Source organism: Tinamus guttatus, unplaced genomic scaffold, assembly GCF_059628265.1.
Source record: "Tinamus guttatus ecotype Peru unplaced genomic scaffold, ASM5962826v1 Tinamus_guttatus_pri_ptg000260l, whole genome shotgun sequence".
Taxonomy (NCBI): Eukaryota; Metazoa; Chordata; class Aves; order Tinamiformes; family Tinamidae; genus Tinamus; species Tinamus guttatus.
Window position 1 is genome coordinate 1,220,981 of NW_028288794.1, and position 27,884 is coordinate 1,248,864.

General features: G+C 38.9%; 2 protein-coding genes across 2 annotated transcripts in view; one reads left to right on the forward strand and one right to left on the reverse strand.

Annotated features, from left to right (window-relative positions):
• Window positions 1-705, forward strand: part of COL5A2 (collagen type V alpha 2 chain) — a 92,798-nt gene extending 92,093 nt beyond the window's left edge. Inside the window, exon 54 of the mRNA XM_088526976.1 lies at window positions 151-705. Coding sequence (XP_088383102.1) covers window positions 151-297 — 147 coding nt within the window. The 3' untranslated portion in view covers window positions 298-705. The remainder of the gene's footprint in view (window positions 1-150) is intronic.
• A 6,236-nt stretch (window positions 706-6,941) lies between these two features.
• COL3A1 (collagen type III alpha 1 chain) overlaps window positions 6,942-27,884 on the reverse strand; it is a 50,239-nt gene continuing 29,296 nt past the window's right edge. The window contains exons 15-51 of the mRNA XM_088526980.1: window positions 27,232-27,285; window positions 26,665-26,763; window positions 26,506-26,550; window positions 26,283-26,381; window positions 25,477-25,530; window positions 25,228-25,335; window positions 24,286-24,339; window positions 24,080-24,178; window positions 23,537-23,590; window positions 23,086-23,184; window positions 22,875-22,928; window positions 22,709-22,762; window positions 22,140-22,193; window positions 21,736-21,789; window positions 21,462-21,506; window positions 21,275-21,373; window positions 21,065-21,172; window positions 20,504-20,557; window positions 18,886-18,939; window positions 18,719-18,772; window positions 18,037-18,090; window positions 17,536-17,643; window positions 17,296-17,349; window positions 16,817-16,870; window positions 15,203-15,364; window positions 14,977-15,084; window positions 14,564-14,671; window positions 14,111-14,164; window positions 13,820-13,927; window positions 13,133-13,186; window positions 12,913-13,020; window positions 11,629-11,682; window positions 11,309-11,416; window positions 10,513-10,795; window positions 9,854-10,041; window positions 9,422-9,664; window positions 6,942-8,107 (exon numbers count right to left, since the gene is read on the reverse strand). Of these exons, the coding sequence (XP_088383106.1) occupies window positions 7,961-8,107; window positions 9,422-9,664; window positions 9,854-10,041; window positions 10,513-10,795; window positions 11,309-11,416; window positions 11,629-11,682; window positions 12,913-13,020; window positions 13,133-13,186; window positions 13,820-13,927; window positions 14,111-14,164; window positions 14,564-14,671; window positions 14,977-15,084; window positions 15,203-15,364; window positions 16,817-16,870; window positions 17,296-17,349; window positions 17,536-17,643; window positions 18,037-18,090; window positions 18,719-18,772; window positions 18,886-18,939; window positions 20,504-20,557; window positions 21,065-21,172; window positions 21,275-21,373; window positions 21,462-21,506; window positions 21,736-21,789; window positions 22,140-22,193; window positions 22,709-22,762; window positions 22,875-22,928; window positions 23,086-23,184; window positions 23,537-23,590; window positions 24,080-24,178; window positions 24,286-24,339; window positions 25,228-25,335; window positions 25,477-25,530; window positions 26,283-26,381; window positions 26,506-26,550; window positions 26,665-26,763; window positions 27,232-27,285 (3,390 nt within the window). The 3' untranslated portion in view covers window positions 6,942-7,960. The remainder of the gene's footprint in view (window positions 8,108-9,421; window positions 9,665-9,853; window positions 10,042-10,512; window positions 10,796-11,308; window positions 11,417-11,628; window positions 11,683-12,912; window positions 13,021-13,132; window positions 13,187-13,819; window positions 13,928-14,110; window positions 14,165-14,563; window positions 14,672-14,976; window positions 15,085-15,202; window positions 15,365-16,816; window positions 16,871-17,295; window positions 17,350-17,535; window positions 17,644-18,036; window positions 18,091-18,718; window positions 18,773-18,885; window positions 18,940-20,503; window positions 20,558-21,064; window positions 21,173-21,274; window positions 21,374-21,461; window positions 21,507-21,735; window positions 21,790-22,139; window positions 22,194-22,708; window positions 22,763-22,874; window positions 22,929-23,085; window positions 23,185-23,536; window positions 23,591-24,079; window positions 24,179-24,285; window positions 24,340-25,227; window positions 25,336-25,476; window positions 25,531-26,282; window positions 26,382-26,505; window positions 26,551-26,664; window positions 26,764-27,231; window positions 27,286-27,884) is intronic.

Below are 27,884 nucleotides of genomic sequence, written 5' to 3' on the forward strand. Positions count from 1 at the left end.
TAAAGATCAAATAGAGATTTTAATACAGTTCTAGGTTCACTTAATGGAAGTCTGCAATATTTAGAGGGTATTTATAAATTCCAAAAATCCCAGCGGGAATAAAAATGATCAAGTACAAGCTGCATAATTCTCCCTGTCTTTGTTTTTCAGAAACGTAACGGGAACGTGGGCAAGACAGTCTTTGAGTACAGAACGCAGAACGTGGCGCGCTTGCCTGTCACAGACATTGCACCGGTGGACATTGGCAGCGCCGACCAGGAATTTGGAGTTGAAATTGGGCCAGTTTGCTTTGTGTAGGAGAGAGGGGGCAAATCTACACACTACCCGGCAGCAGCAGCAATTACTCATGGACTTAGACTCTGAAGATAATCCTGAGACTCTTGAAGTAATGGCTGATATTGGATCAGCATTGTATATACAGTTCTTCTTAAATGCCCAGCCTCCTTTTGAATATTTATTTTACTTACAAACCTTCTGTTTTAAATGATTGAAATTAACTTTTTTAGTACAACAGTACTATTGTAAGAGGAGGGGTGATGACCTTTTAAAAATAATCTGAATCTTTCCTTGCTTTTGCTTCAGATTATTTCAAAATTTACAGGTATTCAAAATAGATAGTTTTAATGCAGGACTGTGTAAAGCTCTAAAGATTATTTCTTTAGCTTGGATGCATACTGAGTAACAGAAGAGTAGAGCACTTGTGTTAACTGTTGGTTGCATTTCAGTCAGGTCTACTCCTGCTTGTCTTCCTGTGGTTGCCAGTGTGATAGCCATTCACAGAAATCTAGAGAATAAAATCCCTTCAAATAAGAACATAAGACCATCTTAATTCAGCATTGCCTTTCCTGCACTTTCCTGGGCAATAGAAGACAGTTCCATAGACATGATTAATATATGAAGTCCAGTTACTACTGGGATAAATAAGAGTTTTCAGTAGAACTGTCCCATATATGAATTTAAAGGCCTGACTTCTCTTTTCTCACAATATGCCCACGTAATTCCATTAAATTATAATTTACTTTCAAAATACATCTTAAGCCCAATGCTTGTTGATTTTCCAGTACTTGTCCATCTAATAAGCCATTACATACCAAATTATACAGATGTCTTATATATGGTGCCGATTAATGTATGTTGCAAGTCATTCACATGTATACCAGACCATTCGCTAATAAAGAGTTTAGAAATTCATTATTTTTAGCTGACATCCAGACATGCATCACCAGTAATTGTTGACTTAATGGCCTTGAATTGTCAAGGCGAGAAAGTTCCATCATTTCTTAGCATGAGCTACCTCATCTCTTGAAACTGGGATGCATTTAATATTCTTGTTTTTATTTTAGATATTAAAGGGTGCTATGCTTCTGTTGTTATTTCAAGAACGGAGATAGGCAGGGCAAAAATTAAAAAAAAAAGTGATGGTGCTAAATAACTCTGCAGAAGGCTGATAAAATAAAGATGCCGACTGTCAATGTCATTTTCAGAGGTTAGCTGTTAGGCTTATGGTGTGTGAAAGAACAATGTTACAGTGCATTTATCTGTTGGTCATACAGTATATAGAATGTTTTGTACCACCAGCCTGCTTTATTTTGTAAAGCATGTAGGTACAAACTTACTTAGTTTTTTTTGTTTCTTTACTGCATTTGTGCTCTCCACATTTTTGTTTGTTTCTTTAAAAAAATAAACAGCTGGGGCCATCCCTAAAGAAAGTCATGCACATAGCTTTATTCATGTATCTTTTGCAAAGCATTTAATTAAATACATGCTTCTTGCTATGTCAGTGGTTTCCTTTCTGTAGAATTCCTTCCAGCGTGTCCCATATCAGTTAATTTCCAGGAACATGAAAATAGAAGGATTTAACCTTTTTTATTATTTTTTATTATTATTTTTTTTAATAACTCATCTGTAGTGTGTTGACCTGAAGTATTTTAAACTATTTGTAAGTGTTTTGGATGATCTATGATCTCTTCTCTGTGACAATTTTCACATACTTGGTTTCAATTTGTAGGGAGTAATCACCAGCAACCGTAGTCAACTACCTGACTAGTGATGTTTGAAACTCCAGACTCCAAATCCTTCTCACAGTGAACATAGTTAAGCAAGTAGGCAAATACCATAGAAAAAACTATCTAAAAAATTGTGTAATATTAAAAATTTGATGGTATCGTAAAAAAATCACATGAAAAAGGTATAATAAAATCTACAGTTTGATGCTGTGGATATAAATCCCAAGTGAACTGCAGAGCTGTAGACCAAATCAAGCAAACTGGTAGAAGAAAACAATCATTTTAGTTCTGGATTAGCATGTCCAATAGATTGCGATTTGCTTGCTAGGAGTTCAAAGATACTGTGTGATTTCAAGCACCTATTGTAGAATTTAAAATATTTATAAAGGACCCCTCTTGAGCAAGAATTGCTAAACGGGCACCAAAGTATTGGACTCGGTTCCTTATAAGGTAATATCCATTTAGCTGGATTATTTGACCTTATTGCCATTCAGTAATTTCTCTTATGATAAAATCTAAGGTAATGTTTATTGGTGTATCAAATAGACATAATGAGAAACATTATTAAGAAAATGATGAATTTTGATGAAGCATCACTTGCATGAAACTTTTGGCTGCCACCGAGAGGGTGGTGATGGGGGAATGGTGAGGAATGAGAGACAGGAGAGTGTGTGTGTGTGTGTGTGGGGGGGGTCACAAAGGGAAACTGAGGTGCAAGAAACCAGCATTCTTGTGAAGGTGCTTCTCACTCCTGTCTGTGATTATTGGACAATAAAATATTTGTAAGAGTAGTACAAGAATCATATTTTCCCACAAGTGGAAAAAGAAAAGACACAACTTCAAAGCTGAGAAAGGGGATTGTACTGTAGCAGAAAGACCGATTTACCTGTTGTGACCAATTTACCTGTTGCGCTTATTAGCATTATGTGTTGCCTCACTTTTTGGGAGAAGGTTGGGAAAAATGCATGAGATATCAGGGAACACTGCGTTGAAGCAGATCCTAGAAAAGTCGATTTTCTCCCCTTCCCCATGTGTTAATTTCTTTCATGTTTTCTATTTCGTTGCTGCCGGAGGTAAAGACAAGACATCATGATTTGTTACCAGCTCTGGCTTAAGGTTCCTTTACGTAGCAATAGTTGATAGCCGTTTATGATGTGTTGTGTTCTCTATATCCAGGTACGGTGTGCTAGCAAATGCTTCCGCTGGGGAATTAGTTCCTGAGATGAGGTATTACGTCCATCCTCTACAACCTCAGTTAGGAACGTTAGTGCAGAAAACCTTCCAAGCTCGAAGGATCACAGAGCTGTGCTTTAATCTTAGTCAATTGAGTGGGAGATTTTATACAAAAACAACCAGTTCTAACAAGACTTTATTACAGTTCTAGCAATGTCGACAAAATATTTTTCTGTGTATGGTTAGGAGCACTCTTGCTCCCATGACGAAGATACATAACATTGATATTAGAGTGGTGACAACAGTAGGAGAACGTTTGTCCTACAAGGAACGTGCTGCTGTCTGGTTCAACACCAAAATTGGATTAAACCAAAAAAAATTGTCAGATGCTTAATCTAGAGATGTTCATAGCTCTGACTATAACGTTGCATTTTTCTCTCATGAATCTCCTCTGGAAGTAATGAGAAGTTTTTGGCTAAACATAGTTTTGCTCGGGGAAAAAAAAGAAAAACAAAAGAGGACAAGCAAAGGCAGTCTTGGAAGGAGAGGTCTTACGGGAAAGAAACAGTGTACATTGATTATGACATAAGATTGCAACTAAATATTAAAGAAATGACATAGTAATAAATATATTTAATACATTGCCTTAGATTTGTTTGCTGCTTTGGCGGCAAGTGCCGCGTTACTAACACTTCCAGAGAAGAGGCATTCAGTTTTAAAATCACTGCCTGTCAGGTCTAACTTTCTTCCCATGCCTTTTAAGGTGACAAGAAGTTGAAAAGATTTTCTTTAAGGTGCTTTTATAGTATCTGTCTTTGTCAAACTTGGTATGATAGCAATAGATTCTAATTCAGGTAGCTATGCTGAAGCAGTGCTACAGCAGTAAATAACTACCCATCAGCCCAAATAGGTACCTAATGTGCCTAATTGGCAGCTGAAAATGAACGTTCTGTGAGGAATTCTTCAATCCGTAGTCTTTATCAGTCAGGTCATAGTGTGATCGGGTGTGTTTAGGGGAGCACCTTGCCTGTTCATGAGGTCAAAGTTGTTGTAGCCGGCTCAGCTTTTAAGATACTTTCTGCAAACAGAGGCCTAAGAATATCTGGTTGGTGTCACAACAGGGTGCGCGTTACAAATTATGCTCCATACTGCCAAAGCCAAGGATTTTGTAACCTGTCACCTCCTAGACTCAGCTGGGGTTACAGGGCTTTGAAGCGGGGCCAGGCACGAGGCCCTGCCAGACATGGCGACCCCGTCACAGCCAGAGCAAGGGCAGGCTCTGCGACTCACACGTGTTCATGGACATCTAACATCGGAGCTAACCAGATTCCAGTTTCTCCAGCAGAAAAATGAAAAGGATTTCCTGGTTATTTTTGATGGTTTTATTATTTTTAATCTCCTTTCCATAAAGTATGTGGAGAGAGGTAAGGACATGTTTAACTGTTCGCCAGGGCTTGGGCGCGAAGTCGACACTCAGCAGAAGACCAGCTCTGCTGTCTTGCAAAAGGACCACAGCTCTGGGTGAGCACCTACAGTTAATTGGGAAAGTGGAGCTCCAAGGAAATTCTGAGACCCTAAATGTTCCAGCACTAAGGTAATGGAATCCTAAAGCTAGTGGTAACAGCTGAGAATATATGCTTTAGCAGAAGCTAAAGTTTGTTTTTTGCTTTTCCCCCATCCCACCCTTATTCAACTGTGCAGACTGTTTTTGTTTCTTTTCTCCAAATACAAATTATAGCTTTATATATATATATACACACACACATTATATATATATATATATATATATATATATATATACACACACACACACACACAATATTTTATGTATATATTAAAAATGCTTCTAATGCTTCTAAAGATAGATGATTAATCATACTATGTGACCTAGGCCTGCTCCATCAATACCTTTCTACCATAAAGCCTGTCCACAGGTGTTGCTTTTTGTTTCTCTATAGTCCTGAAAGGCCTGTTAATTTCTTAGGTGAGTGAGGGATTGTGCTGCTAACCTGCAAATATCAGGTAAGAGTGTTTTATTTCTCATGTGAAGTAAAAACTAGAGGTTCTTGCAGGCTGATGATATAGTAAATAGGAGTATGAAGTAGGATTTAGTCTACCAAAGTATAACCTTATTTTCTAAGCTAGTTTTTGTTTATCAAGCTGTTCAATTTCATTTTTCTGTTTTTTTTTTCCTCTCTTCCCAAAGGCCTTTCTGAAAAAAAACAAGCAAACAACAACAACAAAAAAACAGTATCAGGCTCACGTTGGCCTTATAAATCACCTCGGGGCAGGGGGGGGGAAGAAACAAGTAAATTATTTTATGGTCGTCTCACCTGTTTCTTTTTTTGTTTGTATTCTACAAATGCGTTAATAATCACCCTTCATTAGTAGAAATTATTAACTTGCTGAGTGGTTCGTAACACAAAAGGCAGTTTTAAGCTCAAGTAATTGTTACAAGCAGTTCTCAGGGCATAGTGGTAGGCTCGGTGGCACCTAGCCCTGGAGGCTAGGTGAGCATAGAGGCTATTGTAGCATAGAGGCTGTTATTCCTGCTGGGCAGATTAAGCACAGGTGTGTCAATGCCTTTTTCCATCAGCCAAGATTCCTAGCAGCTGCTTTCATAAAAGTTCAATCAAAAGACTTCTAATATATACCAGAATAAAATTATTACTTGCATGTGACGCTTGCCTTCCACAAATGGCAGCTATTGTTACCATTACAAAGAGGGGTGATTTCCCATGAGAGCCTCTGTTTTTTTGTAAGTCACTGGCATTGCTAGTCTTTTATGCTATATTAAACCTGGTCGTTTCTGCCTTGAAACTTCAATTTGTGCTGGTAAAGGCTCCCCAGCCCCTCATGCTGCTGGCTGTGCGTGGCGCCAGCTGAAGCTCATGATCCCACAGCAGGCCCGGGACATGGCTCAGATCCTAGGCCAGGGAGACCTCTCGGCAGCCACAGGCTCTGCCCGTTTTTCCTGCTTGGTGTAATCCAGAAGTGCTCTCCAAAGGTGCCTGACTCACACTTATCAACAAGAGCCTTTTAAGACTTGTAATTTCTGACCCTCCCCATTTTTTTTTTTGAAGCTCTTGTTGATCTTGTTGGAGAGAGGTCTTAATCATCCAGGGCCCTGGGGTGAGTCAGGGTGGTCCTGACATAGCGGGAGGATTCTGTCTTGGTTCTGGCTCTTCTGCTATGCCCATAATTCCCTTCTGGTCTGAGCTCAGACACCACCAAAAGTATAGAGGTGGTTGCCTTGCCGTGAGATTGCATGAAGACCTGGGCATGATTTACTTGTGCCTCTCCAGTGGCCACAGACAATATCAAGGTTATTTGATGACCAGCTTTGTTCAAATGCCTGGACAAATACTGCAATAAAACTTGGCCCAATTAAGATGCCGTCTGGTAAAATAACTATTTATTTAGATGCTTATTTATTTAGATGAACGCATTTTGGCCGTGTCTTTGTCTTCTATTCCCTCAAAATAGATCTGCTTAGGTACAGAGTACTTGCATTTTGCTCTCAGAACGGATAGTAAAAATCACAGTCAGAGAAGCTCACCAGGCTTGAAAACAGGAGCTGCTAGAGGGAGAGGAGCAAGTAGGGAAGTTTTACTAGCTGGTGATGTAGGCTGCTTCGAGTAAAATTACCTTAGAAAACTCAGTGAAAAAGGTGCCAGCTTGGTGGCCTGCCATATTATGCTTGAGGAAAGAGATACAAATAGCAAATTTTTTTTAAGAAAGTCAGTTTTATGGAACAACAAGGAGTTTTAAAAAGATATTTTATTATGTGTCTCTGTAAGGAATAGACCAACAACCATATAAAAGCTTACAAGGATGGTTAACCTTCAACACTACAAATGTGTTAATGTGACAAAAGAAGTTCACAATTTTGCACCTTTATTGACTTTTACAGAGTGAAGGGAGAAAGTTCTCAAATATGACATGCCAATAACAACCTATGACAGGAGACATTTACAATTGTTTTTAATCCTTTACTTTTTTAAAGCAAGTCAATAACCCTGACTTGCAGAGTTAGTTAGGAGTGAAAAATATATTTAGCACCATCATGTTAGTCTTTTATACTTCCCTAATTTTAGTGGTCTTGACCAGCAATGACAGGAAAGTAGAGAAGCACCTTTGATAACAGAATACAATCCAACAAAAAAAATTATGGTGACTGTTGACATTAAGGTATTAAACTGTTAAAATACACTGTACTTTTTCACAGCTGATTAGTACAGAAATATACAATTTTGTACCAAATAATTCTACTGACTTAACCAGTAGGTCCAATGCGTTTTGACTGATTTGTTTGATTTTTTAGTGGGAATCATCAGACACGTCCCCGTTTCTGTCCATGTTGAGGTAGTTGAAACAGGGAAGTCTTTCTAGCTTTATGGACTGCATCTTAGAAAGGAGGGTAAACTTTGGTATAGGGAGCAATCAGTGCTTTGTAAATTGGCTAACATTCAACTAATAGAACACAGTGTTGTTTTGAGTGTTGAAGTTTTACTATAGCACCACGGAGACATGTTTTGAAGATGGAATTTGGTTAAAAAAATACAGCAAAAGCATTTTTATTGTACTTTGTGTAATAGCAAAAAAAAAAAAAAAAAAAAAAAAAAACCCTTGATATCAAATTAATTTTCCCCCAGAAATTTTGTAAATAAATAACTGGGATACAGATTGTCACCTGTACTAGCTGACAAGGTTAAAACAAAGGAGCACAGTTGAAGTGTGAATTTGTTTGCTGGGATTTCAGAAAGAGCAAGATCTTTGATTTATAAGAAGCAGACTGGGCCAATGTCCACACTAAATTCCTGATCAGGACCACCGATATCTATGGGTGCAATATCAATCACAGGCAACCTCATTGTCTTGCGTGTTCTGTATTCAAAGACCGTTTTACCCCATTCGCCAGTGTGTCTCTGTGAAATTAGAGAGGAAAAAAAGCATGTCAGAAAGCAACGTTGGCCCATATGGAAGCTAATGTACAGTTTAGTGGATTCCATACATGCTTTTCCTGTATAATCATAGAATCGTTAAGGTTAGAAAGGACCCCTAGAGATCATCTAGTCCAACCCCCCTTCACGGGGGGGCACAGAGCACGTGGCACAGGACTGCATCCAAGTGGATTTTGAAGATCTCCAGAGAAGGAGACTCCACAAACTCTTGGCAACCTGTTCCAGTGCTCTGTCACCCTCACTGTTAAATTTTTTTTCCTTAGGTTCCTGTGAAAAGAGGCTGGCCCCATCCTCTTCACTCCCTCCCTTGAGGTATGTGTAGTAAGAGCAGGCTAATGTGCTCTTATCATCTTTTATGCCCATTAGTTCCTTAGAAAATAAAATGTTTATAACTATTTTTCATTTCTAGTCAGCCACTGGACCTTTTATGTGGGGCATTATGGGGCTGTAGCCTCTTGCTGCTCAGAAAAGCTGTGTGCATGGACAGCAGGTACCCTGAAGCAATGCCAATACTCTGATATAGGACTGAAACACACTGTACTCTGGGAGACGGAGTTTTTTTTGAACCGCTGTTTTTCTCTCAGGAAAAAATGGCAGCAGTAATGAGGTAACATTTCATGTTCATATTAAAGAAATGAAGTAGATGCATTCAAGCATCTGGAAATGCAGTTCTTACAATGTATGTCAGTGACTGTTATGCTTTTAAAGCTTATACAACACCATGCACAATTTCCGCTCCCTGTGGTTTATTTTTTTACAGAAAAGTTTGCAGATGCTTCTTGACGAGCAAACTCTTAGGTCTTAATGTTCCTCTTTGGGGTACTTTCTGCTGCTGTAAGCAAGGCACAGGGACTAGAAATGTTCAGGGCTGAAAATTTGCTATTTTTTGCCCCTTCGCATAATCATCATCTACCTGAGTGGTTTGAATCAGCTAGCCTTGACTTTCATACAGGAGGAATGATGTGCCTCCTACTGCTCTTATTTCTGTTAGTTGAGGTGGAGTTAGGTCACTGACTTCACTGTAGGCCTCTGACTGACTTGCACTCCAAAGAGAGGAGGTAATTATAAAGCCCAGATTTAAAAAATAGCTCACCTCACGTTCCATGCTTGCTACAAGAGCCACACTTTTTCTGTAACAAATCTAAATTCCTCCAACTAGGTGCAACTCTGTCCTTCCTTTACCCAGGTCATGCAAAGCTCTCTCATCCATTATTCAGGATCTAGTCCCCTAGGGGGGATTAGTTACTAGATTATCATCCTAAAATCTTGTTTACTTACAGTACAGCCATCTTCCAGAACAGCATATGTGAATTTGCTGTTTCCTTCAGCCTTGATCTCACTTTCCACAGAGCTCATCAATTTCAGGGCTTTTTTAACATTTCCACTGGCTTGATCCATGTAGGCAATGCTGTTCTTGCAGTGGTAGGTGATGTTCTGGGAAGCCCGGCTAGAGAGGATCCTGAGGAATGCCAGCTGAACTTCCGAGACGTCCTCTGGAAGCTCAGGATCTCCATAGCTGAACTGCAGAGCACAAGACGTGAGATCTTTAATACAGTAATGTCTAGGGACTGCTAGGGCAGTAAATATTTCACCTATTAAATATTACTGTGGTTTGATTCCAGAATATTGCTTATTTCTGGGTAAGTTGCCATGCATGCAAGTACAATATATGCGCTACCTGGATGCTTACTGTGGTGGTATGGCCCTTACCTGGAAGCCTCCATTCATCGATTCTCCAAACCAAACATGTTTCCTTTCATTGCTTGAAGCGGTCCACCAGTTCTTCCTTGGCACAGTGCTGGGGTTGGCACTGAGGCATGTCTCACCAGTTTCCATATTACAATATACTTTAATAGCATCCATCTTGCAGCCTTGGTTGGGATCAATCCAGTACTCTCCTATGGGTGAACAAAACATTGAGAGGCTTAGTATATATTTAAATTTCTCTCCAAATACGATGTGAGGCTTATCTCTTCCAGATTACTGATACAAAGTAGGAAGCATGTTATTTTTGACAGAGGAAATGTCACAAAAAAACAGTAAGATGATACACAAATACAATCATTTGAGTAGTGTAAGGTGACTGACACTTGAAATAAATGATTTCTACTTTTTATAGTTCTTACTCAAAAAAAAATTAGACATATATTTACTTATAAGCATGTAAGGGGTGATATTGAAGTCTGTGCATATCCTGTGTATGTGCATATTCACTTTTTCACTTAAAATGGTTATTATGCCTTTATCATAACATTTTCAAAAACCTAAACTTTTTAATAGCAAGTCCCTACGTTCTAATACTTAAACATAAGAGTATTTAGCAAAAATCAAGTTCTGCTGCCACTGTTATAAATAAAAACCTAACATACCACTCTTGAGCTCAGGATGGCAGAATTTCAGATCTCTGCAGTTACGAGCTGGGTTCTTCCGTGACCCATCAGGACTAATTATGTTTTCAATCTGGTTGTTAATTGCTTTCATTGACGATATAATGTCACCCATGTTGATTTCATTTTCTCTTGGCTCATCTCGATATTCATATCCGTAGCCCACTGGACCTTTTTCACCCGCACCCAGGGCAGCAACACCACCACCACAACATGGACCAGGAGGACCAGAAGGACCAGGAAGACCAGGTTGGCCTGGTGGACCCTGAAAAAAAAAAGAACATGATGCTGAATAAAGATCACAAGTTCAAATTAGCAGCCTTTCTCACTAAAGAACCTTTCTCACTAAGAACCTTTCTCACTAAATTCCAGAGAATGGCCATTCTTTGGTTTTAAAAGAAGGACCATGAACTATGCTAATGACCTTTGCAGTGTTAGCTTCCCTAAAGGAGTGTGGAAAACTGAATCCCTGTTCTGTAACTTCTGAGACAAAATGGGCATCTGTGATCTGAAGCAGAGTTCTACTTTTTAACATGGGAAAGGTCAGTGATTACACGCAACAAACATACAGTAAGTCAAGTAAATCAGTAGTTACGTTGACCTGTAACTGATTCGTATTTTGGGGGGCTTGGACACGATGGGTAGATAACTCCTAACACAAAGTCGATCCCTGAAGTACAGAATGCTTGAAGGGAGATATTTAAGTGGGAGAGAGTCCTATTTTTAGATAGTAATGTCTAAAGTATGTGTTTAAGTAGAGTGTGCAACAGTTACTTACTGCAGGGCCACTTTCACCTCTGTTACCACGTGGGCCAGGAGGACCAATAGGACCTGGGTAACCACTTGTACCATCTTTTCCAGGGGGGCCAGCTGGTCCTGGGGGACCCTAGAACAGTGGTGAACACATATAATATGGTCAAAATAAAAGCTTACCAAAGTCTCAATATTAGAAATGCTTTGTGACAGATTTCAAACATTTCTGTATAATTTATCAGGTATTTCCTTTTTCTTCAGCGCTTGCCTGCTAAGATCACCGTGTTTTTATGTGTGCAATCAGTCCCAATCTTATAGTTATACCAAGTAGGGAATTTTTCTTACCCTTGCACCTGAAGCTCCTGGACTTCCAAGTGCACCTTGTGGCCCCAGAGGTCCCTGTGAAGAAAAGATAAGTCATATACTTCTCAGTTTGAAACTAGCTGGATGTACCTTAAATAAAGACAATGAAAATATCTTTAAAATTGCATAAAACACGTCATTGTAAAAGACAGTATCAGATATGGGGAAGAATGATTGCTATTCTCTAACCAGAAAAATTACCAGATGTTCTCTAAATGAAAAAAATATTAGTAATGGTTCTCATGCAAAATGCAAGAAAGCCAACTGACTTCAGCAAGCTTTGGATGAAATTTTATCTTCATAAGAATACATAGCTATACTCCTAAAATGCTGCAGGTTTTATCACGGTGTCCTCAAGCTATTTAAAGACTTGGGCAAGCCATTAATACTTTTCAAAGGGCACTAACAATACAGTTTATTCATAAATGCATGCACCATTTAAAAGCTAATTAAAATGATAAATCATATCACTTGTAAATGAAGAAAATTTATCAGATTTCATTTTATTCATGATACAAATAAGACAACAAGGTATGCTGTGTTGTTTAGTAGGTAGTTAATTCCTACTAAACTTCCATCTTTTTAGCATCACTGATAGAGTATTAGAATTTTGATTTCTTGATTCTCACTTATATGAGGAGAAGCTATGCTATCATAATTCTGTTCAAGTCACTCTATAAATTTTGACTTGTCATAATTATCTACAATGTGCCTATCAATTATTAAGAGTATACCCTTCAATTATTTTAGCTATTAAGAGTTGTAACTTGAGAATTGGCAACAAATGGCAATGGTTCACGATTCAGCTGTTTACAAAATTTACAGTTTCATATCTCTTTTTCCCTAATTTTAATTACTGTAAGAGATGTGTGACCAAAATAAAAAAAAAAGTATTTGGACTCTGAGGAGGTTTTTCAGATGTCTGTCTAGCATAAATTTCTCATGGAGATACATCTTTCAACCCCTATTTCTATTTTGGACAATGTCATCAAAAATAACTTTTGAAAATGAGTGTGAAAGAATGTTTCTTCCAGTTAAAGACAGAAACATAATTCAAAGAGACTATAGTAAAACTAGCTTTAGCTCCTAGCAGCCTTTTCATTCATCCTATTTAGGTGGATTCAGGGAACATGATCTTCTGAATACATTGGACAATCAAAATACACGTTTCTCAGTAAATTAGCTAAGGTTAGTTAGGTACCTGGGGCCCAGACAACAGGAGCTAAGAACACAACCATAATCCACCCAGCTATGTAAAATACTCACAGGAGGACCGGGGAGGCCAGGGGTACCGGGAAATCCTCTGTGTCCCTTTATGCCATTGCTACCTCGTTCACCAGTTTCACCTTTATCACCACGAGGACCTTGAGGACCCTTTAGGAATAAATTTGAAATAAAAGCAATATGTAAAGAAATAAGAAAAAAACACCTCACTAGCAGTAAATAGTGAATATACTATATCACAAATACTTTAAATAGGACTTACCGCAGGCCCACGAGCACCAGCAGGACCAGCAGAGCCTGGAGGGCCAGGCGGACCCTGTGAAATGATAAGGATAAGATGGTATAGATGACTTGCCGTTACCTAGATCACCTTTTTTATTTTACTGATAAAAGTAGTATGGTCAAAGCCGCGAGCTGTCCAGAGATATGGAGGAGCTTCAAGCACTAATTAGTCAGCAAGAACTTTAGACAGTTCATTTTTCTATCAATGTTCATAGTACTGAGCTGTTTGTATGCTCCAAAACATACCTCAGTCGCATGACACCTAGTTCTTTCTGTGAGGTGCTCAGTGATCAGGCTATGTTCATGTCAGCATTTCTTCAAAATAACTTGAAATCTTTGAAAGTGCTTAACTCCCTTAATTACATAATACAGCTTGTGCTGCACGGGCATCAGATGGGATGGAATTTTAGATAAGGCCTTGTGGAATTATGTCCTTTTTGGCATCCTAAGCAGCATGTAGGTTTTGACCTTAATCTATATATAGTTATCTGCAATATAAACTGTGACATCGTTTCCCTTAGTAGACTTGTAAGAGAGGTCCTTAATGCCAAGCAATTGTGACAGTAACAAATGATGGTAGCTGACTATTCCACACCTACTTATACTGCATGAACTGGATTGCACAGGTGAAAGTAAATAAGTAATAAGCCATTTGCTTTGAGCCTACCTGAAATCCTCTTTCACCAGCTTTTCCAGGTGCACCATTGTTACCTGCAGGCCCAGGGTGACCAGGAGGTCCGGGAGGACCAGGAGAGCCATTTTCACCACGGTCACCCTGCAGATAGAGTTACATTGAAAGGAATTTAATATTTGATTGACCTACAGGATAAGGTGTACAGTTAGTGGAGCTTAAGAGATGCAAGGAACAAGTCACATGGCACAGAATTATTTACATGTCTGGATATCTTTTTTATAAGATTTATTTGGCAATATTAAGATATTATTGGTGGTTTCTTACTTTGGTTCCTGGGGATCCATCACGTCCAGGCGAGCCCTCTGAGCCAGGGTTACCCTTGAAAAACAGGGTGGTACAGTTAATTGGTAAGAATGATGAATTATGAATAGAAAGCATGTTTGCCACTGACTTGAAATAAAGCTCATCAAAACAAGAGACTTTTTGGGAGGGAATTGTTCAAGGAGCAGGAGGAAACTTCTATATATCAGACTTCTACTATTTTGTAAGTATTTGGGAAGGGTAGTCTCTTGCTCAGTTCCAAGTGAAACAGAGTCATGGTTCACAGGTTGTAAAAGGCATAGCAGAGCGCACAGACTATACCATCTTACATGAGAATGTAGGCCCTCATCCATCATGCATTTCAGAGAGACTTGGTGAACCTTAAAGCATATTTACTCCTTGATTCTCCTGTATATAATTTATAAGACAGCAGGAAGGTCCAAGATATCCACTCACATCTCTACCAGGTTCGCCAGGTAGACCTCTTTGTCCAATAGGACCCTGTGGTCCAGGAGCACCACGTTCTCCTGGGACACCATTGATGCCTGGTTTACCATCTTCACCCTGAACAAAAAGGGAAAATTATTTCATTGCAGATAATGTGCTTATATAAATGCCATCATACTACACAGCTCTAATTAAATAGGCAGGGATCACAAAGGACACCCAGAAGGGCCAGTGCGCCTTAACAGTTCAAAGGAGTGATCAATTTTTGACTTATCTAAAAGTCCAATGAATAAAAGAATGAGCATTACAAAAGTAAGTGCTGCACATAGATTACTTTGTGTAACCTCAGACCATTTCTAACAGCAGACTGAGATTTGCTGCATTAGCTTTGAAGATAATTACTTCAATAAAGGTGCTCTCACCTTTGCACCTGCCATACCCGCTGGACCGGCTGGGCCGCGCAGGCCTGGTAAACCTGTGTTGCCACGGCCACCGACGATGCCTTGAGGACCTGGTTCACCTGGTGCTCCCTGTTTAAGAAAAGGTCACTTCCATCAATAGTCAGCTGAGCCTTGTCTACGTTCGTGTTCTTGGCAAACATGCTCACACACTCCTGATACACCAGTCAGTGGATATACGTGCACATACCCTTTCTCCTCGTGCACCTGGTGGGCCTTTTTCACCCGGGGAACCGGGCTCGCCTCTTATTCCAGCAGGTCCTGGACCGCCAGGAGAACCAGAACTACCAGGGGGTCCAGGAGGTCCATCCTTGCCTGCAGGCCCTGCATTGCCAGGTGGACCTGGACTACCCTAAATTAAAAAATATATATATATATATATTATCACCTGAATCAGTATCACTCACTGGTGTTGATCTTCCTCCTGACAGCCAGACAGACCAGACTTAATTCATTTGATTTAAGACCCAACCCTCATGGCACCCAAATCTGATTTGCTTTTGTATAAAGAATTAATCCTTTCACCTATTGTTTTTAAATTCCTTTTAAATCAGATCTTTTTAAAATATTATTATTCCTAATGTCTGGATATATGGTTTTCATAATACAACAAATGAACATTTCGGATGCCATGCAGGGGAAATTCCTTATCCAGGGCTCTGACATATAAACTTTAAATAGTAGAAGTTCCAGCTGATTTCTGGAATGATTCATGCTGGATACTCCTATTTAACCAAGATACACTTTTAGGGTAGTGTCTTAGACATGTGGAAGAACATAGAAAATGAAATGCTCTTCATTAAAACTCTTTGCTTTGCCAATCAATGGAAAGGCTGCATTGAATTTAATGGTACCTTAAATAATAGGTTTTTTACTGTTCAGCAGTATGCTAATTTGCATCTGTTTATGACCATAAGACAGAAAAAAATACTGTTTATTCAAATCTAAAATAAGTTTTCATATATATATATATATATCTGTGTTACCATACAATAATAGAACAATTATAATTTTTATGTAAAAATATGAAAATCCACTGTGCTCTTTGTCCTTTCTTAATTTTTAAAGAAATCAAAAACCAGTTTCTCATATTTACTGTGTAACTCTTGAAATAGGCGCACGTTGAACAAACAAGCAGTATTATGTAAAGCTTTTCTTCACAATCAGATAATGCATGAAACACTGGAAATAGTTGAGTTATAAGCATTTTTATAATAAGATAGTGCAGACTAAGCAGTTTAGCAGGTAGACCTTGTACTAGGTAGATTAAACTTCATTTGTGAACTACATCACAAGGAGGGAACTTTCTAAACCTTAATTTTCAACTCTTCTGTCCCAAGCTGATTAAATCTTATGCTTTTCTATTCTCCAGACAACTAAAACCAATCTCAGCAGTGATCTACAAAAGGTAGTTTTGAAAATCTGAAGACTGTATCAAGGTAAGACACTGAAATGAATGTTGTTTGCTTCCTAACAGATCAAAAAGAAAACAGGATGTGGGTGACTGACACAAATACAGTAGGACCTGATACGGGAAGCTGGCAGAAGACACTAATTTCCATGGGCTTTGGAAAGCTAATCCTGAGGGAAAAAGGTTTACCAAGATGATAAGTGAAAGATTTGTTGTTCCAGACAAGATAAGAGGAGAGTAAGCCTGACTTTGCATTTTTTCTTTCTGTACAACCAAATATCATACTTAGGATACTCTTGCTTGTATTGTACATACAGCTTTCTAAATTTTAGTAGATTAATATGTTTAAATGCATCTGCAAGTTAAGAATAAAAGGATGTCAAGACAACTTACATTGTTACCAGGGGGACCAGGCAGACCTCGAGCACCAGGGAAACCAGCAGCACCCTGTAATATATCAGTGTTTTTAGCTGTCAGTTTCTGAAGGTCAGGAAAAAAAAAGTAACGTGTACAAACTCATCTCTATACAAAAGCTGACTGTGGATTGTATTTAGTTGTTTTGCATAAAACCTGAATTGCATTTTTTTTTCCAAAAGAAGGTTTTTGTACATCCCTCAAAAGTGAACTAATAGACTCAGGAAAACTGGCAAGGATGGCAGATAAATCTAATAACACTCACTGAGATAAGCGATTTTGTAGCTTCAGGTCCTCAATACCTCAACCTTAATTATTCCTTGTGGAATAATTTGATTATTCTTGAACACTTGAGTTACTCTTGATTAAAGTCACTCAAGTTCTTGTGCTTCATTCATAGCATGTTTGCTGTAATAAACAGAGCCATATATCAATGACTAAGTTAAAGAGATACTCACAGGTCCTCCAGGAGATCCACGTTCTCCTTTTATTCCTTGGGGACCAGGTGGGCCCTATACAAAATGAAGCAGATAAAGTAATATGTCTTGAAAAAGAGAATATTACAGAAATTATAGAATTATAGAAATGCCTTTAAATTTCAGGTAGTTCAAATGCTTGTACTCAGGCATGGCAGTGACCTGAGGGAGGACTGAAGCAGCTTCTCTTCATTTGTAGCACTGGGAACAGCAAAGACTTACTGGTGCACCAGGACCACCTTGGGGACCTGCAGCTCCAGGGGGTCCAGCCTCTCCTCTTAGACCAGTTGGGCCTCTTTCTCCTTTCCCACCAGGTTCTCCATTTTGGCCCTGTAGAAAAATTAAAACACATACAGGTTCTAGTTTATTAAAAGTCTGATGAGATTGTGCTGTCTTCTTTTAATATCACTTATTATGACTCAAAATGTGACAATATCACTATGATGAGAAGATCTATTCACTCGTCTCATATTTGACCATAGCATTAAATTTGAATGCAGCTGAGCACTATTGGTCTGCAAGCACAGGAAGGGAAGGAAAGCATGAAGAAATGTTGCTGTATGTGCAATCCAGAACAGAAGGAGCTGCAAATGTTGTGAATGTATGTAGCAAATATGTAAGTTAAATATGTTACAGACAGTCTTTCTAAGACGGAGCTGAATCTAAGAGAAATGAAATACAATCAATAATGACATTTATTTGTCTTTAAGTATTCTTACTTACAGGAGCTCCTGGGAAGCCAGCAGGTCCTGGAAGACCTTGTTCTCCTCGCTCACCCTATAGAAAGCAATATGCCAATGATGGAAAATGTTAGAAACTCAATTTTCACATATGAAGTCTGAACAGATTCTCATATAGCTGATGTTTCTTGGTCATTTCTGTCTTTGAAGGAAAAAAAAAAAAAGATAGTTGCTCCTGAGCTCTATAACCTCTTCAGCAATTATTTGATAATTATCTGGCATGTGGCAAACTGATCTCGGTTATACTTGTATGAAGTCTCATTACAATCTGTGGTGTTTCCCACAGACAACTCAGATTGCTATTTTACCAATCTAAAGAATAAATATAGTATGGTATTTTTAAAAGCTGAATTAATTGTAAGACAGAAATGAAACAAAAGATATTTCTTTGCTCTATTTGTGAACCGCAAGCTCCAGTTCTTTCCCTAAACTGTCATTTCAGCCCACTGTCCCTTCGACAGCATTAAAAGCATTGAATTTCTGGTGTTCTTAGCACCAGTAAAACTCAAGAGTGAACAAGAACTGAATGTGTTTTGCCTATGTTGAACATATGTTCTTGATAGGAAAGCATATCTTCTTGATAGGAATAATTTACACGACTGATGTCTGTGCCAGGCTAGCAGAGCTCTAGTAAGATATGATGGAACAGAAGTACTCTTACTTACAGGACCACCACGGGCACCCACTGGACCTGGGGCGCCTGCTGGACCAGTCTCTCCCTGCAAGAAACACAAATGCTTACTACATATTCTTTCACTGCTGTCTCTTCCAAGGAGACAACCACCAGTGTAACTGTTTACAGCATCACATGTTACTATAGAAGATACTTTACCTTATCTCCAGGTGGACCAGCAGGACCAGGAGGGCCGATGGGACCCACATTACCCTACACAATTAGAAAATAACATATTTTGCATCAAATTGTGACAATGTTGCTTTGGCCAGTTTGAAGATGCTGCTAGAGAAATTTAAAGGAAGGTAACACAGTGCCACTGTGTTCCACTCTATATTTTGGATTGTCACTTTGAGATCATAGAATCATAGAATGCTTAAGGTTGGAAGGGACCTCTAGAGGTCATCTAGTCCAACCCCCCTGCACGCGCAGGGTCACCTAGAGCACGTGGCACAGGACTGCGTCCAAGCGGGTTTTGAAGATCTCCAGAGAAGGAGATTCCACAACCTCTCTGGGCAGCCTGTTCCAGTGCTCTGTCACCCTCACTGTCAAGAAATTTTTCCTTAAGTTCCTGTGAAACTTTTGGTGCTTCAGTTTGTGGCCATTACCTCTAGTTCTGTCGGTGGCCACCACTGAAAAGAGGCCAGCACCATCCTCATCACTGCCTCCCTTGAGGTACTTATAGACACTGATCAGGTCCCCTCTCAGCCTTCTCTTCTCCAGGCTGAACAGGCCCAGCTCCCTCAGCCTCTCCTCATAGGGCAGATGTTCCAGGCCCCTGATCATCCTTGTAGCCCTGCGCTGGACTCTCTCCAGCAGCTCCACATCCCTCTTGTACTGTGGAGCCCAGAACTGGACACAATACTCCAGATGTGGCCTCACCAGGGCTGGGTAGAGGGGCAGGATCACCTCCCTCGACCTGCTGGAGACGCTCTTCTTAATGCACCCCAGGATCCCATTGGCCTTCTTGGCCATGAGGGCACACTGCTGCCTCATGGTCAACTTGTCGTCCACCATGATGCCCAGGTCTTTCTCTGCAGAGCTGCTCTCCAGAAGGTCAGAGATCCAGCATTTCATGATGTGAGATCTCTCTGATTGATTTCTCTTTTTTTTTTTTTTCCATACAAAGCTGAACCAAAACCATCTTATGTTACCAGATCACTTTCAATGAGACAATGGAAGTAATTAATCACCCTAACTTTTCATACATACATTATTCATATTTATTTATATAAAAAAATGCTCTGTATTTTTTCAGGATGGTTTAGGCATTTCTTCACCAGCCCTCTGATTTTTTTTTCTTGAAAATGTAATATGCATCTTATACTTTGGATCCCATTTCTTATCCTTCAACTCAAACAAGCTGCTTTTTTCTGTTTGTTTTCCCTCAGTATTTCAGTGTATTTCCAGATACTTGCTTGCATGTACTTGCTGGACATCTGTCATTACAATCAGCATTTTCCTCTTCAGTCAACTAGATTAAGGAAACTGGGAGCATTTTTCCAATTTTTATGCTGGTACTTTCCCTCCAAAATACTTTCTTACTGTATTGTAGCCTTCTACTTTCAAAAATCTTATCTAACCAGGCAGATAAAATGATGAAAACTAGTAATAAATTTGGTTTGGTTTGCAAAATCAAACTTGCACTCCTGGAACGAAATATAATGGGACTAGCACTTTACATCATCTAGATAATATTTATTCACTGCAGGTTTACTCATGTTGTAAATGTGCAGTATATGAAACCTGAATTGTTAGACCTTCAAAGACTACTCACTCTCTCTCCTCTTGCACCAGGAAGACCATCAGCACCTTTACCACCAGGTTCTCCCTATCAAGCATAAGACAAATAAAGAATTAAAACAATGCAGAGGAAAGTATCCTAAGAATATCACAATAACTAGAGTTTCTTATTGTGGTCATGCAGATCTAAAATTGAGGACGACATTCTTCCCCGTGTTCAGTGTCATATACTCAATAGTTAAAAAAAAAAATTATAAAGATGTCTTTACCGTTGGCCAACAGTTTGGCATAAACTATTCTTGTTGTTTATTAACTTCATTAGATCTGTTTTGATTTACCCACCAAAAGATCTAGGATAGCAAAGACGTAGCATAGCTTTTAAAATTTGGTTTAATATCTGTTTTTGAACATATATAGCCCATGTATCACTGCTAAATCAGTAACACATTGGCATAATCAGCACCTCTGAAATCTGGACAAAAGAAAAACATAAGAGATTTGGTGTGTTGTGGGGAGCTAAAATGGAGATAGCATAAAATCAATAGCATATGTGTGTCTGTGTATGCACATGCATGTGTGCATGAGGGTTGTGTACCTTGTCCCCTTTTGGTCCAGGACTTCCAGAAGCTCCTCTTTCTCCTGGCATTCCTTGTAGGCCAGGGAGCCCTGTGCCTCCAGGAGCTCCAGGAGGTCCAGGGGGACCCTAAAGAGTGACAAAAAATAATTAGGAATTCCCCCCCAAAAAACAGAATATGAATCTGAATGCTGCACATGATAACAGAAAAATATGAAAGTCTGTTGGTACCTTGGCACCTTCTGATCCAGCAGGACCTGGCCCACCTCTTGCTCCAGGAGGTCCTGGGGGCCCCTGTGCACCACGTTCTCCTGGAATACCATTTTCACCCTGCAGTAATAAAACACATTACTCTCTGTTCTTAGGTTCTTAATTTGTTAATTCATTCATAGATTTATAGAAATGTTGTATAAATTACCTTAGGGCCCGGGAATCCAGGTCCTCCAATTTCACCTTTTGGCCCCTGTTTGTATTAAAAAATGCAGTTCATTTATGCACTTCACATCAGAGTAAAACTGCACTATGTTTGGCATCCTGTTTCTCTCTTCTCTTATCCCTTAGAGTTCTGCTCTGCAGCATGCTAACTGCTGTCTGAAACTGGAAAGGCAAGCTGGGGAGATTTGTCTTCCATGGGTTTTTCCTTCTCTCTCTCCTTTTTTTTTTTTTTGGTGTAGAAATGATGTAGTACTTACTGGTTCTCCAGGCTTTCCATTCTCTCCAGCTGGTCCTGGTCCACCAGGTAATCCCTACAAAAGGAACATACCAACTTGTAAAGGTCTATGGCATGTGGATAAAATATGCATTTTACTAACCAACCTTTTTTTTGTGTGTCAGAGATGTATATCTAATTCAATCTAATCCTTTACAGTGGAGAAGACTCTAATTTGATAGCCAGTGGCTTTTGTGAAATTAACCACAGAGCTAGCCCTTAATAGTAATTATAAAACACTGGGCAATCAGTTTTGTCAATTGGTTCACCCGTCTTTCTTCAAAATGAACAGCATGGTGTCCTAATTAGGATTTTCCCCCCCCTTTTTTTTTTCATTAGTTCATTAAAAAAGAATTCAGAAAGCAATAAACAAGAAACACAGAGTACCTGGAGGCCAGGTGAACCTGAGGGTCCTGGTTCTCCTCTCTCCCCAGAAGCACCCTAAGAAACAATGGAAAAAAAAAACAAAAAACAAAAAACCTTTTGACAATATCTGAACTTGTTATGTTCACATTTCCACACCACCTGCACACTAAGACTCCTTATCTCAAATGGGAGACAACATTTCACAATCCTAATGTGTCTTGGTGTACTGGCATGTGCTATTTTTCCTCTACCCATTATATGTAATTCAGCCAAGATATTTATCTCATAGAAATACTTGACACTAGTCTGAACTGCTAGCTCTGACAAAGGTGAAAGGAAGCACTATATAACTCAATTCGGGAAGCTGTAAATTGACATTTCATTTCAATTTACACCAGGTATATCTGCCCTGGCTTTTTCATAACAAGCTAGCAGTATTTATCAAAAAATGAGGAAGAGCTGTGCTATTTCTGTCTTCATAAAAAGACATTTCTCTATATCAGAAAGAAAAAAAATTTTGTAATTCACAGTTTCTTTCCATCAGTGATAGACCAGGTTGGCAATAATTGATGTTTGAATCCAGCACTTACAGGAGGTCCAGGAGGACCTGGCAGTCCAACATCACCATTCTTCCCAGCAGGACCCTAGAAAAAGTCAAAAATAGACTGTAGTTATGGTTTGGTATCATTCTTATGAGACTGACTAAAAAAGGATATTCTGCAATATTATTGAAAAGAAATGACTAATGAAACTTACAGGTGTTCCTGGTGGTCCACCAGGGCCTCTTTCTCCATTCTTACCTGGTGCACCCTTAGAAAAGAGAAAGATCATATTTAAAATACGTGTTCTAGTCAAGATACAGTATTTTAAAGCTGCTACACCATATTATCCCACTGTACAGCTACACCAACTTATTTTAACAATTGCTAAATTGTAAGCACAGAATAAGTGGAGAAATCATACTAACCTCATTCCCCTTAGGACCTGGGAAACCCATTACACCTGGCTGACCACGCGGACCTGCTGGGCCAGGTGGACCAGCACGGCCAGAGTCTCCCTGTTGACCCTGGGATAAGCAGAAAAGAAATGAAGACACAGCATCCGTTAGGCAAAGTAAATGAATACCCATGCCTCAGCGAACTAAGGCAAGGTCTGGCTAGCAACGCTTCCATTCAGAACTAATTATGTGTTTTCAATTTCAGTAAAGCTCTTTTGTAGGCTTCATATTTCAAAGAACATTAAATGACAAGATTCCCACAATGCTACTACAATGAGAAAGCATATAAAGAGCTTTGATAATTAAAACAGAAAGAAAAGAGACAATAAAACTGACTGTAAGAGCATGCTGTCATACAGATGCTGTGGGATCAAGTAAAGTCATTAGGAGGAACAGGATAAAATATCTGCAGTGTACATACTGGAGGGCCAGGTTTCCCATCACTTCCAGGGCTTCCTGGAATTCCAGGCAAACCCTGCAATTGAAGAGAAAAAAATATATTATTAATTTTAAAATGTATATTGTTATTAGGTCACTATAAATATAAAGATAAGTATTATGATTATATGCCTAGTTTAAAGCTCTTCAGTAAAATCCTCATATTTGGGGGAAAAATGGAGAGAGATAAAAAAATCATTTGCTGGGAGTTCTTTCCCTCCTCTTAGATTCATTGTAGATAATCAAGGCACTAGTCATGAACCAAGGCACAAAAACACTGCTCTTTCACTATTTGAGAAGACAACTCATTTCAGATGGTAAAATCGGCAATGAAACAATCGTCACTGTTCTTTTAGCGTCCTTGTCACTGCATGCTAATTTATTAGGCTGTGAACAGATGCACTTTACTTAAAGAAGGAAATACTATCACTAGGAAAAAAGAGATCTCATTTGATTCATCTGTTGTATTAGCTCACATCAGAAATTTCTAATAGAATTTACCAGACTTAGATAAATTGTTTCTTACCCTCATTCCTGGAAGACCTGGGCCTCCGTCTTGTCCACGTTCTCCTGGAGTTCCACTTGGGCCAGGAGGACCTGGGCTACCACGTTCACCTGCAGGACCCTAAAAAACACACAAGTAATTAGGCATCATATTGAATGTGAAATTGTCCATTCAATTTAACATGGATTCCACAGAAATTTGATATGGTTTTAGAGAAAGACTCATACCTTTTCACCTGGAAGTCCATTACTACCTGGTAAGCCACGGAAACCAGGGGAGCCCTGAAAAATAAATAAATAAATAAGGAGTATAGAAAATAGCTGTGTAGTATTATTTTAATAATTTACTCTATTATTTGCTAAAGAGTAATTTTAATAATAAAATTTAATTTGCAGACCACTATATAGTTAACATGATTTATTTGTTTACTGTGCATCCCTGCTTTCCTAATAGCTTCTACAAATACTGCAGCCAATTATTAAATTAGGAGTTATGAATAAGTCAGTTCAATTTCATTTGGTTTAGATGGGAACAGAAAATTAAAATTTGTATGAGGTTGTTGCTATTTATCTTGTTCAATAAATCAATTTAAAAATAATTTATGATAACACTCTTTGCAAACTTATTGAATCCACCAGCCAAAAATGTACTGACGATAAAGGTATGTTCCGATAAATGCAATCTTGAATGTGCAAGAATTTGTTCTAATTTCATCCAGAGCTGGATGAATTATTTCTAATTTATTTAAATTTTGTGATTTTATTCTCTTCACATTATTTAACCAAAAGAAAGCATTGCTGAAAGCTGTATATACATTCTTCTTTTTTTTTTTTTTTTTTTTTTTTTTTAAATCTCGTTTGTAGCCCTCACATCAGACGATTCCCTTTCAGCTCAAAGCTTTATATAGGACAAGTAATTTAAGATCACTACTTCCGCACTTCAGCAAAAAATGAAATTACTTTGGACTGAGACAGAAACAACCTGTGTGATTCAGTTTAGGAAATAATTTGGATTTTTTCCCAAGTTTAGTAAAGCAGTTTCACATCTGAAAGTTGTCAAGAACATATATAGAGGCAAATTTTCCATTCAGTACTTTGAATATCAGATTTTGATGTCTCCCTATTAACTCAAAATACATCCAGTGTGCAGCGTCCTCCATGGTGGCTCACCCTTTCTCCAGGTGTACCAGGTACGCCGTTCTGGCCGGGTTCACCATTTGCACCTCTTTTGCCTTCTTCACCGGGAGGTCCGGGAGCACCTGGGGTGCCATTTTCCCCCTGGCAACAACAACAAAAACACAAGTGAAGTTAGACATCTTCAAAATTAAACACTTGGTTTTGCATGGAGGAGTGATAGGAATGACTGAGGATTCGGACTGCCTGGGAAGGAGTTTCTGAATACACTATAAAATCACTTACACGCTCTCCTTTTGGGCCTGGATCCCCTTTTGCACCATTCTTACCAGGTTCTCCCTAAACAAGAGAAAATCACATGAAAATGATGGATTGCATGAGGATATTATTCTAAGATTATTAGAAAGTGTTCATGTACCAAGAATGAGTTACAATAGCTTTCAAAGTATCGACTCATTATTTTTGTCTGCTACAGAATTAGCAGACTTCAGTTGAACCTGGTTGTCGAATGTATTGGGCTCCTTAAAAATCCAGTCTAGAAAAGAAAGGATGAGATCTTAAATGTGACTATACTGACCGAGTAAAACCTTAGGTGTGCTTTTGAGTGGTTTCAGAAGTTGATGTGACTTTTGCTTGAAACCCCTGAGTGTTTCCCTGAGAAGGAACTTCATGCAGTGTAAAGTTGTCAGAATGGAGCAAACTGGAGTAAATAGCAGTACAGCAGCATGTACAACTCACTAGGGGTAGGGGGCTATAGACTCCAGCATATGGGAATTTACAAATTTAAACAGCAGAAACTAGGATTTAAAAATAACAGATTGTATTTAAAGCAGACATTCTGGACAAGTTATTGTTTTGATTTTTTTTTTTGATTTAGTAGGTAACAGAGGAAAGAAAAAAAAAACATGATACTTATATGTGAAAGATGTATAGGTATGTTATAAATTCATAAAAACAATTGCATATTATTACTATAAAATAATTTATTAGATCATCTCAAAAGAATAGGCAGATTCAATGGTCTTTCTTAATGGTACCTGGACTATTTCCAGTGTATCTGTACAAACATGTAATGAGTTTTTGTGACTCACCGGAGAGCCTTTTGCTCCAGGATTTCCACTTGTACCTGGAGGACCAGGAAGACCACGACCTCCTGGCAAGCCAGGAGCACCAGGAATACCAGAAGGTCCCTGCAGGGAACCAAAAGACACTAAGATGAACAGAGTTCATTGCTGAATTCTGCTGGGTCAAGATGGTAACCCTCACCAATACAGTGATGTCAACACAAAAGACAGCAATTCAAAAGGTACCCACCATTTCACCTTTGTTGCCAGGGCTTCCAGCTCTTCCAGGAGGACCCTGAAAAATGAAGGAATAAAAAATTGATGAACTAGCCTAGGGCCCTTAAACCAAAGAATTCGTAGTGCTTTGTGAAGGGCAGGCTGGCCAAGCTCTCAAGCAGTGTTTACAGACCTGAGGCCCAGGTGGCCCAGCATGACCTTGGGGACCAGGTTCTCCTCTCTCTCCAGGAGCACCACTGGCACCTGCAGGACCAGGAGGACCAGATTCACCCTAAGGAAAAACAAAGTAAAGGGAGAATGAATGCAGTTTAATCTTGTCTCCAGGGTAAACAATGTTAGTTTCCTTGCTTCTTCCTCTCCTGAAGTATCTTTGGATGATTCGGGAAAAGGACGGTTACTACCACCACCTGAATGCAAGGATCGATCTTGCATGACACTGAGGTACATGGTACTAACGCACGCTGCGTGTTTCCTCTAATTGCTGAAAGTTCAGTTGAGCCCCTCCCATAATGTGACATAAAGCCTGGCGTCTACCACTTGATTGTGTTTTGGGGTGGCTACTCATGAGGATGATGAAGATAAGTTTTGCCTCATGCTACACAGGAAGATACATCAGTCCTAGCCTTGTAATAGAAGCCAGAAAAAAAGAATCCATCCAGTTAAGATGTATAGTGTCATAAAAGGGCTAATTAGAGAAAGGAGCAAATCCTTTATTAATATACACATTTAGCTTGAATACCTTAAAACCTGGAGAGCCTGGAAATCCTGCAGTTCCAGGGGGACCCGGGGGACCCTTAAAAAGTGAAGGAAATATATTAATACAAGAGGTAAAAGCCATATGGAATTAATCTTAAGTTAAAAAAAAGTCTGATTATGAGTTTTTTTTTTTTTTCTGAATAAGGAAGCACCTGGCAAAATGGCAAATATAAATCATTCTGCAGAAGATGAAATTTGGCTAGTTTTAACATATCACACCTGCAAGTTAGTTACTTTCATGAGTTCAGTTAAATTTAAAATTTTTAAAACACCGAAAACATCATTAAAGAGATAAAGTTAGGAAAAATGATCAAAAGTTGATTTTTTTTTAAAAAAAGGTACAGTAGGAAAAAAAAAGCCAATACAGCTGTTACATAGACACATGGACACACTTGTGTTTCTGGGCACCTGGAATATAAAAACTTCAGTCCATCTCAGACAGGTGCCTAATGAGCCCATGCAAAATGTGATATAGAGAATAGCTATTCTCTTCATCAGTAAATTCTCTGAGAATGACTTAGTTATGCATTTATATGTTTTCTGACTTATAATGTTGAAACTGTTTTATTTTCACAGTATGATTCAAGTATCTTAAGCAACATACTGTTACAAAATATAATTTAGGAAAACGCTTAT